The 12,715-nt window shown below is 41.5% G+C and overlaps 1 protein-coding gene across 3 annotated transcripts in view; it reads left to right on the plus strand.

Annotated features, from left to right (window-relative positions):
* Pdzrn4 (PDZ domain containing ring finger 4) overlaps positions 1-12,715 on the plus strand; it is a 365,789-nt gene that overhangs the window by 345,499 nt on the left and 7,575 nt on the right. For all 3 annotated transcript variants that reach the window (XM_036209001.1, XM_036209002.1, XM_036209003.1), the window contains 3 exons: positions 275-337; positions 6,630-6,731; positions 11,177-11,293. In XM_036209001.1, coding sequence (XP_036064894.1) covers positions 275-337; positions 6,630-6,731; positions 11,177-11,293 — 282 coding nt within the window. The remainder of the gene's footprint in view (positions 1-274; positions 338-6,629; positions 6,732-11,176; positions 11,294-12,715) is intronic.

Raw genomic sequence — 12,715 nt, forward strand, 5'->3', positions numbered from 1 at the left:
GGAATGGAGGGAGAGGGTATGGGAACTGGCCTGCCAATGAAGCTCTGCCCCAGTCCATTTTATTATTGTTAAACTCTAAAAGAATTCATTTACAGCTTTAGAATTAGTGACTTTGACAGAGAAAAATGGCATGCACCCTGTCCTAAGTCAATAGTGAATTGAGCCAATATAGTCTAAAACTACTACCTCTTAAGGTAGTATGTTTTAGAACTGCACTTTAAGCTCCTAGAAGGATATTGTATGGCACTGAAGATGTATACTTTCTCTATTACAGGTTGACCCAAATAGTATCGCTGCAAGGGATGGACGGATTCGAGAAGGGGATCGTATTTTACAAGTATGTGATGTGGTTATTTCCTCAAGTTTCCCACAGGCTGTCTAACAGCTTGGATTTTATCTTGTTTCTTATATAATGTTAGGAGGAAAGGAGCTTGTCATTGCTTTTGCATATTATCATCCATAAAACAGAAGGCTACCCTTTGAAACACTTTCAAAGTAAAGCTGGTATGGTACCATTTCTCAAGAGGTATTAGCTAGTAATTATTGAGATACACTCCATGGAATGAGATGGAGGGGCTTTACCTTCCAGCTTTGCTATTGGTTCTGGCACACTATCTCCCTCCACGGCAAGCCCATTTCCTTATCTTGAGTTGTAACTTGCTATTGTTGCAAAGGTTTCAGGAGACGTGCGTGGTGTACTTAGCACAGTGATGTTAAGTGACTGGTCAACAGCAGTAGTTGTTACTCTTAACCGCAGCAATGGCAGCCTTTTTCAGAGTAAACTACTTGAACATGAATCTGTGCGTACCTTTACTATACAAAAAATCTAGAAGTCCAAAACAGCCTTAACCCATGACTTAGGAGTAAGCTACCGAGGCCAGATGGAAGAGCTGTGATTTCTTCTCCGTAAAGAAGTATAAAAACATTCCAGTTGATTGAGGAATATGAAACGGTGAGCAGATCACAGGGAGGGTGAGAACCAGAAAGGGTTCCACAGCCTGATGAGGGTTAACAGAAAGGCCAAAGCTCTGATCCAAACTGCCCCTGCTTCTGACATCTCTTCTGAGTCTTTGCCTTCAAGAGTGAGTGGAAGAATCCACACAAAGTCTAAAGTACAGGTCAACCCCCAAATGAAACCACTGAGTGGAGTTCTTAGTCACAGCTGTAAAATGGGGTGAGCAATAATAGCATGGTAAATTGAAGGAGTGCCTACTTAAAAATCCTCAGAATTCTAGATCTGGGAACATATCCAGAGTTCCCATCTCTCCAGGCTAGGCGTGCATGTCCAGAAAATGCTGCTGCAGTCTTGATTGTTTGCTATAACTCTGAGCTTGAGAAATATGTAAGATGCTCTTGGGGCACCCAGTCCTGTCTAAATTGGAAAACAGCAGCCTACACAGAATAGCACAGCATTATACAGGGGTCCCTGAGCTGCTTGGTGTCTCACCCTGCCAACCTCCAGGGAAACCTTGCTAACCCCCCATCATGCTCACACTCCTTTTTCTTATCTTGCTACCACAGATCCTTTCCCCCAACAACCCTCTACTCAGGTTCTAATTAGGAAAGAATAAGAAGTATGAGTTTGTGATTATTTAAGGGTCCAAGAAGTTTCCAAAAAACTTCAGGAGTATGCAATGCAGGAAAGCTTATAAGTGGTGGCCTCTAATTAGGCAAACAGAATGGTGTCCATTGTTGGATACATTGGGGGAATAAAATGTCTGGCTGGCAATCTAGACATGGCCTTGTTTTTTGGGTTTGTTTGTTGTTGGTTTTTTTTTTTTTTTTTTGAGACAGGGTTTCTCTGTGTAGCTTTGTGCCTTTCCTGGGACTCACTTGGTAGCCCAGGCTGGCCTCGAACTCACAGAGATCCACCTGGCTCTGCCTCCCGAGTGCTGGGATTAAGGGCGTGTGCCACCACCGCCTGGCAACATGGCCTTGTTTTGAGACACATGTTCAACATCTTATACACACGCACAATGAAACAGGCATTCAGAATAGATGAATAAAATCTGCAGAGAAGTTTTGCTAGGGTAACGTACTTAAGAAGCTAATATTTAACATAGATGTTGAAAGGTTCAAATATTCCATTTATCAAATAAAATGAAGTATTAACTGTATCATTGCTTTATTATTATCTCCAAGACACTGAAATCGTGTGGCTTCTTGGCTCTCAGAGGCCATCAGACACTAACACATAGTCAGATGTTAAGTATCTGAAAAGTACAGAAGGTTTTGTAGCCTCAAAGTAGCCGGCCTATTCAGGCACAGTTTTGATGTGTTGAATTGTCCCATCATTTTCTATGCTGTTCCCCTGCCGGCGCTCCTCTTCCTCCTGACATCTACTCTCCACACCCGGCCTCCCGTTATATCATCACCTGGCTCCCTTCCAGCTTTCCAGCTAGCTATGCTCCCATAGGCAAACACCATTTTCAAAATTACATTTAAAAAATTACATCCTTTTAGTTCTGTGGCTAACTGGATAGAAATGGGGGCGGGGGCATTGAGGTGCATGTGTTTCAATGAGACTGCGTATTTCGAAGCTTCTAAATTCTAAGCTAATTCGTATGCAGATTTATTTTTGAAGAAAACTGCCTACGGAATAATAAGGAATTCCTTAATGGAATTAGTTCATTGAAGAAACAATGGCAGGGTTGATAAAGTGCTGTTTTCTGGCAGATTACTTTATATTCTGTGACAAATACTGCAGACTGAATGAATACACACACATCACATTAAAAAGCCTAGAATTCAATCTTGTCTCACACGCATAGGAAACAAAGTGTCTTAAGGGTGATGTGAAATTATATTAAGTAAAACTGTGACAAAATTGTACCCACAGACAAATAGCTCCCATCTGTCTGGTGAGGAGATTATGGGATACCTTATAATGAACAATTAATGACTCCTTTCCCAGGGAGAGGGCAATGGAAAAAACAGGAATTACTTCTTATCCGTAAGGTTTCCTGGTTGGCTTTTATTTAAATGAACCTCTGGAGGGCAACTGTGACTTTAATTGTCTCTTTATGATGACCTAAGGGGAGTGTATTTATGAGCCTGCCCTCATTGTGGAGCTAATATTTTCTTCATCTAGCATACCACAGACTTCTTAGATGACTTCCTTATGGTATCCATTACACACACACACACACACACACACACACACACACACACACACACACTCACAGGTGGCAGGCATCGGAAAGGGAACATGCAGAAGGAAAACCACAAATCAACCTCTCCAGATTGTTTCCTGTCCTCATATGTTTTCCTCCCAAAGTGCTGGGTGGTTCTGTGTACAGCGCCATTGACAATAACTTAGATCCAACTTGTTCCTGGAATTCACCTAAAAAAATTATAGAGCTGAAGAAGGTATTTCTGAGTCGGACTGCAGGGGTTAAATGTCACACAAATAACCAGTCCCCCAAAGGAGAAAGTACCATGTCGAACTGTCTCCTTAGAGTGATAAAAGCATAGAGGAGTCCCCATAAGCAGCCTACTATTATGCTGGCCAAAGAGCCAGCCCTGTGCCTGTGAAATGCTCCTGTGAGGCTCTGTCAGAAGGTATGGTGGGATGACAGCATTAGAGTGAGCTGTCTGCCTTCTCCGCACTATACCTGAACTGCTGCACAGCATGGCTTCCTATGTGTTGATTTTCTCTCCTTGAGCAAGGGTTTTCCCTGAGTCTTTCCCAGCCCACGTCTCTATTGGTGTATGCTCCTCCCCGCTCCCCTCTCTGTTATTAAATACACATGAGATGCAGTCCTCGTCTTTTGCTCGAGATACTTAGGTTTTCCTGAGATGTCCTAAGTACTTGGGTGCGAACGTTTCCGATGTCCATCTGTCTCAGGTACAACACTACTGAAGCCTACATAGTAGTATATTCAAGCAGACAAAACTATTATTGTGCTATATACAGACCTTTGGGCCTTTCTCCCCCACACACTCCCTCTCTTAGGAGATCAGGCCTAAAGTGAGATTTGTGATTTATTTATCTCACCCAACACAAAGACATGCCTACTTCCCCCTGCCCCAACAATACCCATTTTGAAAGGAATATTTGTATATGTTCATGCACAAAAAATATGAGGTCTGCATCTATTATCTACAGAGATTAACCTCATTGTGAACAAATCCACATGTTGTTTCCCTTGAGGCTCTCATCCCTTCTTTCTTAAGCCAAATGTCCTTCAGGAACTGAGGGGGACAGACTGGCAATCCGGTTCCTCCTTGTGATGCTCTACATCTTCCCATTTTCCCACTAGCAGCCCTGTCACCACAAGCCATTATTTCAGGAACAGGAGCAGCTGAAGGTTGAAAGCTCTGTCTTCTTCCCTCCCTCAGATCCTTCATTCTCTGAGAGGACTCCTTGCTGAAATACATGGCTGCATCTCTTGCTTTTTTGTCAGTTTGGACATCAAACTAAAATCCAGAGTACACAAAAATCTACCAACCAGTTGGATAAAATGGCCCTTATTTTGGAAAAGAAAATATCAAATAATATTTTAATAGCCAATTTTTGTGGTGGTCTCCTTTCATCCCATCTGTGATCCCGAAGATGAGTGGCTTCCACAGCAAATGATTTGTGTTTCCTGGCAATCCTCGAAGCCAAGACGCAGACCACAATGAAATTACAAAGAAGAAAGCCGAGTGCCAACAGCAGAAAGACTGAAAGGCAAACATGCCACCGGGTTGGTGGCTTCCAAACAGTTAAAGCTACATCTAAAATAAGTACCTGTCTAGACAAAAACAGGCCTACTACTATGGATTTGTTTGTAGATTTTACTGTTTCCTTTACAGATAAAGTTTGCCTTCACAGTGGATTAAAATAGAGAGAGGGTAAAACATGTACATCTGTAGGAGTATGTGCTGAGATTATGCCAGGCACATAGTTAAGCTCTTTACCACAAGCCTCTGAAAAAGCCACTATGGGCCTCTAGTCTAAGTTCGCAAACATGGTAGCAACATTAGGGTAGGAGAGATGAGGCACAGATTGAGAGCAGGTGAAACTGGGCAGAGAAAGGGAAAGCATGCATGAGTTTGTTTGAGTGAAAACCAGAGGAGGAAGTAGTGAGTATTAAATCCCAGGCCAAAAAAAAAAAAAAGATGTAGAGTAGAACAGGGCAGATATTACATATTTAGAACCAAATATGCCTAGAACAAGACAGAAACGTTGCAAATCAACTAAGAAGTACCATGAAATGGCCAGAGGCCCTTAGGTCAGAGGAAGTAAGGCCATAGTCTTTTAAAACCATAGTCCTAGTTGGAAAAGGGCTTATTTGAGGATTGGGAATAAGAAGGAACGCACATGAAACCCATGAACATTGGAGCTTCTGTCTACAGACAAGCAAGAAATGAAGGTGGTACCTGTTTTGATCAGAGGTGTGTGATTTTCCTCACCTGTGGTCTGCTCTTTCCAGCATCTATAATCAGAGTTTAGGGATAAGGAACCTTCTCTGTTGTCCAAAGGCAAATTCTAAGGTTGATTTTACTGTTTTTCTGGTAACCCTGTCTATCCTTGTGCATCGGCCAGAATCCCAGAGACCCACAAGTGAAAAATAGGAAACCACTGGAGAAAAAAACAAAACAAAACAAAACAAAAAACTGGCTAGCATCACCACATCACCTCTCCATTTAACTTACATAATTAGTGTTCATTTAGGCAGCTTCCTCTATGAAATTTCCACATATTTTGATAAAATGCTAGAGATAAAAAAAAAGCCTCTATGAATTTAAGAACTCAGTAAAACAAAATGATTCTTAGGCATCCAAAGGAAAATATGCTAAATTAAAAATGAATGCATCTGAACATGAAAATGTAGTTTAAGGATGCTTACTCTATTTTTTAAAACCTAGGAATGTTTGAGTGCTGTAAGATTTTTTTTTTCTACACAATAGAAAGCTCACAAAAGCTTGGTTTCTTTCCATCATTTTGTAAAGTCAACTGTGCTTGATGCCAATCTTTAAATTTTCAAAGTAGATTTAAAATATTGCATGTTTTTTTCAAAGAGGAAATGGGTAAGTCTTGGAAGGAGTCAGTGCTGGGAGCAGGGTCCTAAAGAGCTCTTCTCCTTTTGGATTAGACTCCTTTGGGATATAGCTGGAGTGATGTTCGGACAACTGAGTCAGACTCCCACACAAATACGAAGTGATGAACTGAGCCCGGGTCAGCAGCAGTCTGGGAGCGCAGTCCGCTCAGGGGCAGTCTGCAGCTCTCTAATTGGCTCCCGGGAGCTTGCAGGATGACGGATTTCAGTGGTGGAACTGCTGGCCGCTTCCCCCAGCGCTATTATCTCAGAGTGACACTTCCATTACTCTGAGCGGAGAAAGATGAACGTCACCTGTCAGGGGCTGGTTAATTGTGTTGCTAGATGTATGTTGCCAGGGCGCAGGTTGGACATTTATGAACATAACTGCTTCCTGTGATGTCCACCATCCTTCAGGGATCGATAGGGCTCTTACAGCACGCGCGTGTAATTGAGTGAAGGCACTTTCCACGCAGGGGCGAAGAGGAGCCCATTGTGGGAGCTTCATTGTCCATACATTCACCATAAATGAGCTGATATTTGCCATTTATTGTGTGCAGCATTGTGGAAATAGAAACTAATGTGCCGCTTCCATTTGTTCTCTAGATAAATGGGGAAGACATCCAGAACCGGGAAGAGGCCGTGGCTCTGCTGTCTAGCGAGGAGTGTAAGAGAATCGTGCTGCTGGTCGCCCGGCCCGACATGCAGGTCCGAGCAAAGGGCAGGGTCTTCAGCCTGGACCTTACATTCACTGAGTTCATGAATGAATGTGTATGCATTCTTTGTAGGCGACATCGACTCACTTCTGTGGCTAACTGTATAACCACGGATACACAACACTGGTCATCACTGCCTCACCTCACCCCAAAAAAGGTCTGCTAAAGACTCCACAAAAGGCAGCTAAGCATCTAAGTTTAGGGGAAAATATAAAATGAAAAAAAAAATGGAATTCTATCTCTCTCTCCTTCTGCTTCACAGTTTCTTAAATGAATTACCAAGTGAGAAATAGTTGACTTCAGATTATTTTAAATTCTATGTAGACCCTTCCTTTAGGCGTCCATCTAAAATACATAATTGGCATATTAAGGCATCACGAAGGATTCTCTAATGAGAAAACTATTAGCATATGTAGCTATCATCTTAAATCTTCCTAAAGTAACTCTCAAATGAAGTCTCTCTAGTGTAGTTCCGTGGAGGACATGAGTTCTTCTCCATAATTAATGTGACAAAAACATTTTTTTTTCTGCCGCCCCAAAATGATGCTTCAAAAGGAATACTTTTACGTCTTAACAGAGGAAGATGCCATCAGAGTAAAGGAGAGGTGATGGTGGGAAAAAGGAACTTAACTGATGTCTCTTTTCACACTCTTTCCTGTCTCATCGAATGCAAAATGGACGGGGGACTGTCACCACCCTTTCCCCTGTCAGTGGTGTGAGGGAAGTTGGTTATGTCGCCATTTGTCTCCTAGGTTATTGATCTGATATTTTTCAGACTCAGTAACTACATTCTCCCTATAAATTACACCAAGTAAGTGTATTTCAATGTCAGGCTGGGTCCTGACTTGAATATAGTGGTTATAAAAGATCACTCTTTCCGCATATATTTCCTTTATGCCCTTGACCATTCTAAATGGTTCTCATAAAGTCTGCTGTAGCCTGCAGCAGGGTAAAGCGCCACGCCTGAGGTCGTGGTGGTGGGAAATGAGCCCATATGACAGGCTGAGGTGCCACCTTCCTGGGAGGGAATGTTTAAAATACATCTAAAATTGCACCAATTATCTGGAAGATTCTTTAGCCAATTACCTCACTGATCCCATTTCCTGGAACAGAATAAAAGGGATCTATGTATCAGTAAAGTTCATGGCAAGATGAACGAATTGGGTAGCCATGCCTCTTGTGGAACGGTTTGTTAGAAGGCAGTTTCCTGCCCTTCCATGTAGCTGCTGGGGAACTCATGAATTGAAAATTGAAGCATTTTCCAGAGTGGTCATAATAAGCAATAGAAATAATAGATTTTAATGTCTTAAGACTGGAACTTGATACTGTTTGTCAGATACACCTGGCTGGCAGAGGGTAACGATCTGGCTCACCCTCCTGAGCTTTCCCTTGCAAGAGTGAATGTTGGAGGGCAAACCATCAAATCAGACTCTTTCTGTTTTGATGACAGTCTCCAATGCCACAGAACACCATGCCACCTGTCCAAACCAGGATTGCCTTCACACTTGGTCCTGGAAAAAAGGCTCTATATGCCACTAGAAAAGACACAATTGCTTTGAAACTTGGATTTCCAGTGAAATCATCCAAGAAAATTCATCTTCACACCATACCTTTAAAAATAGAATTTAGAAGGTACACGCTATGAGGGGAAGCAGACAAATCTTGTTTTTCTATATGCTATCTTTGTCTATCAGATTCAGGGTATCTTGTTGCATCTTGAGTGTGCATTTTATGCAGGGAGAATGAGGAAGCACACTATTTGTGTGCTTTCCTTAACATGTTTAAAAATGTTTCGAATGCTCTCCAGATTCTTGGAAATGATCTATGTGCTTGCTGGGGGCAGTATGGTGCATCTGTGCAATATTTTTAAATAACTCATTTCCTTCATCCCCTGTCACCTTTCTTTCATTTCCTGCCCATTTTCTTCCTCAGACCATTAAAGATATTGCTTTTCTATCCCATTCCCCTCGGGAGACAGGGGCAGCAAGGGCTCTCAGAGAAACTTGGAACCACTACTTTTGAGACAGACGGTGTGTTCTGTCCTTTCTCTGCAGTGCTGTGTCTGACCTACTTTGTGTAGACACAGTGCCCTGTCCTGGGGAGGTGATCCTTCCTTCCTTGCAGCTCAGCTCAAGTAGCACATAGACCACAGATGAATGAGTTTGTAGAGCTGCAGCAGGGGGAGAGGGAGCAAGGGGAATCCCTCCATTCCCACTGTGTTGTGTGCCCCAACCTGGAAGACTCACAGGCACCTACAGATGGTGACTTAGCCAGAGGGAGTCATTTCTACCTCGCTCTCAGCTTTCTCACTACTTCATTTAAGCCTCAGATGACTGTTCCTACATAATAATTAAGAAGTATCTAGCTTTAACCTGATTAAAGGAAACCATCCTTGCAGTGTTTGTAAGAAGCAAACATTCTTAGCTTGAGATAACTTTATTTTGAGTTGAATTCTGCAGCTTCATGGCTCATAAAAAAAAAAAAGAACTAAAGAATAAACAGTTCTTAGTTAGCATAGTCATTTGGACATCCTTTCTCGGCCACATTAAGAAAAATGAGGACAGATAAATTCACCCTTACTTTGACATAGAGTTAAATCTGAGGTGATGTAAGTTCTGTGTAGGCTTTAATGGCCAGCATGGATCCATATGTTCTAGTATGCTTTCTGTTAATGTGATGAACACTAGAACCAAAAGCAAGGCAGGACCTTGGAGGCAGGAGCTGTAGCAGCGACCACAGAGGATGCTGCACACTGGATTGCTCAAGTACCTTCCCTAATACAATATAGGCCCACCTCCCCAGGGATGGTAACAACCACAGTGGGCATGGTCCTCCAACCTTAATCAACAACTAAAAGAAATGTCCCCACAAACATGCCGATTTGGTTGAGGCAATTCCTCAGTGGCTTTTCCTTCTCCTGGGTGTTTGCCAAAACAAATGTTATCTACTTATGACACCATGATCTGCCCTCTATTAACTTAATGAACGCCATTCATGTGTGTGAATGCTTATGGTACCATTTAATCTCCTATTTTCAAGTTGTTTAAGTTTTAAGACATTCATTTGTCTTTAAAGGTTTCTTATTGAAAACACCTCCAACTGTTGTCCTTTTGTGCTCCTTAGACACCTATTTTCTTTGTAGAACAGAGTAAAGCAAAGTTTTGATGACAGTACAGGTCATTGAATGAGCCTAAACAGTTAATTTATGTACTCCAGCTCCAGATGTCCACATGGAGGCCAATTAGTTCCATTGGCTGTCAACAGCAATCATATTGTGATGGTTATCTATGGCTTCCTACTTTACTTTGTATGAGGAAGCCAACAGGGTTTGTCTGAGTGAGTGCTGAATGAGCCTCACATGAACATTGACATCTATCACCCACAAATAAAATTGTGCACCATTCCATTACCTTTAAATACCATACTGCCCAGGATCCCTAGGACTAATAGGCATGATGGGAGCTGGAGTATTCATGGTACTGTATGTGCTTAACATATTTGAGGCCTTGAGTAATTCTCAGAACCCTGTGAATAAACAGGCATGGCCATAATTGGGTTTTTTCCCTTAAAGAATTTAGGTGCCAACAAGATGGCTCAATGGATAAAGTCACTTATCACCAAGCCTGATGACCTGAGTTTGATTCCCAGAAGCCACCTGATGCCAAGAGAGAACTTAGTCCTACAAAAAGATGTCCTCTGACTTTCCTATGGACCCCATGGCATGTGAACACACATACACACACACACACACACACACACACACACACACACACACACGCAATATGATAGAGACAGAGTAAATAAATAAATAACCAAACAACTAAATAAATGTTTGGGTGATTGGTTTTTAGTTTTTGGAATTTTTAAAAAAATTTTTTCCTCCTGTTTTTTACAAATATAAATCATTGTTGTCTATCAATTCTTTTATGACAAGCTTCCACCTTGCTAACTTGAGTCACCTGATGAAAAATATAAAAAGCAGGATGAGGGTAAAATCTGCTTGTTGGGGCCACTCTGTATACAGTCGCACTGGGGGGCGTTGTTAAGGGTAAAAGCCCAATTGTCTCATAGCTCTACCAGAACTACCTCAGTTCTCTGAACCCAGGGCTGCAGGAGATAATGAGCATACCAGCTGTGGATTATGCAGTATGCTTTTCATAGGTTTTGAAAGAAGGTAATGTTCTGTGCTGTGGGATTTACTCAGTTATGAGAGAAAAATCTAAAGCTGTTTCAGTAGAGGATAAAAGGCCTAAGAATCCTTTTCGTTCTTCCTTTTTGTCTCACCTTTTCTTCTTTCTGAGAGGTGACTATAGGGGGCTGCAGCTCTGAAGAGAATCACTGATAAAGACAGCCGGTTGGCAGTCAGCGCCGAGGCTTGCCCTATTTTAACATGGGTCTCACCAACACAATGTAATGTACTAATGTGCTCCTTTGCAGCTGGATGAAGGCTGGCTGGAAGATGAAAGGAATGAATTCTTAGAGGAGTTAAACTCAGAGATGTTGGAGGAAGAACATAATGAAGGAGCCCAGCGCACAGCCAATGAGCTGCAGCAGGTAGGGCCACCCATCTGAACAGCATTATTGGAAATGCTGCTAGTTTGCTTTAATGGGGAAGAAAACACAGTCAAAAGGTATGATCAAACATCTCTGTCATCATAATCTTTTTGAGCAAATGATCTTCTCAAATGAAGTAGAAGGAATAGGTATCTTTTCAATTAAGAAGATTTCCAGGTTGGCAAGCCAGAGGACTATTGTTAATACAATAAAGTAGCTTTAAGATGTTGAAATAAGTAGTTTTCAACATAATTTGCAGAAACTTGATAGTAAGTGTGTGTGTTGCATTTGGATCTGCTAGCTAGGAACAACCAGTTGTCAACCACAGGGTAACTTCAAAAATGTAAGTTTGAACTGTACAATATAAATGTTTCTATATGAATACAGTCAAGCTGTAAACAGAAGAAGGTGTGATGTGAGGGTGTGTGTACTTCATGGGTTAATCACACCTGTGTACTCCTGAACAACCACCAAGGTGACCTTTGGCCCCATGGCTGCTATATGCATATCCCACAGCATAATTTGAGGTGATTGACATCATATTGTCTTAAGGTCACATATTCATTCAACAAAAATTTGCACTCTTAATATGTTCCAAGTACCAGTTTTGCTACTGAGAATGTTTAAAAAAATAAGAGTTCCTGACCTTAATTCATATGAGGGAAGATCACAGTGTGGCTATGGCAGAGTGAGTCTAGGAGTCTTCTTATTTTTATTATTTTCACACTATGTCAAAACAAGACTATATGACCTAGATTCTTATTCTAATTCATGTCCTTCATCAGCCTGACATGATCTTGTTAACATTTCCCTGTCAACTTATCAATTTCTTTAATTATCATCCTATTCCCAACATTAATTACTAACTCATCCTAAAAGATTTAAAAAAAAAAAAATCCTGACAGGTTTAACCATGTGAAGCGTAGACATTCTAATACCTCACCAAACTGAATAATGAAATATGTTTTCATGCTACCATCTCAAGCAAAATGTAGTAACTAAACCTGGAGACAGCAAACTACACCGTCTACACAGCCAGGAGTGACGTGGATTGGAATTGTTCCTGGCCACTCTACAAAAGTCTGTGCTTAGAAATGCTGCTGCCAGGTGTTTGTTGTTTTGCAGCATAGGTGGGGTTGGAATTTTTATGTATGACTTCAACACCAGCCACAAATAAAGATATCTTTTGTTGGCAGCTGCTGCTTACAAACAAGAAAATCCTTGCTCCAGGCTTTTTCTTTCTTCGATACAAAATGTACCCTGATACAGAATTGACAAGGGGATGTTGGAATAAAGAAGTAAGGGAGAGATCCTGTCTAGGTAAAGTGATACAGTGCCAAATGCTACCTACTCATCAGGTATAATACAAATGTGAGGGCTTGTGAAGGAACACCAAATATCCCTGAGGGTAGATGCTCATTG

The sequence above is a fragment of the Onychomys torridus genome, chromosome 16, assembly GCF_903995425.1.
Source record: "Onychomys torridus chromosome 16, mOncTor1.1, whole genome shotgun sequence".
Classification (NCBI taxonomy): domain Eukaryota; kingdom Metazoa; phylum Chordata; class Mammalia; order Rodentia; family Cricetidae; genus Onychomys; species Onychomys torridus.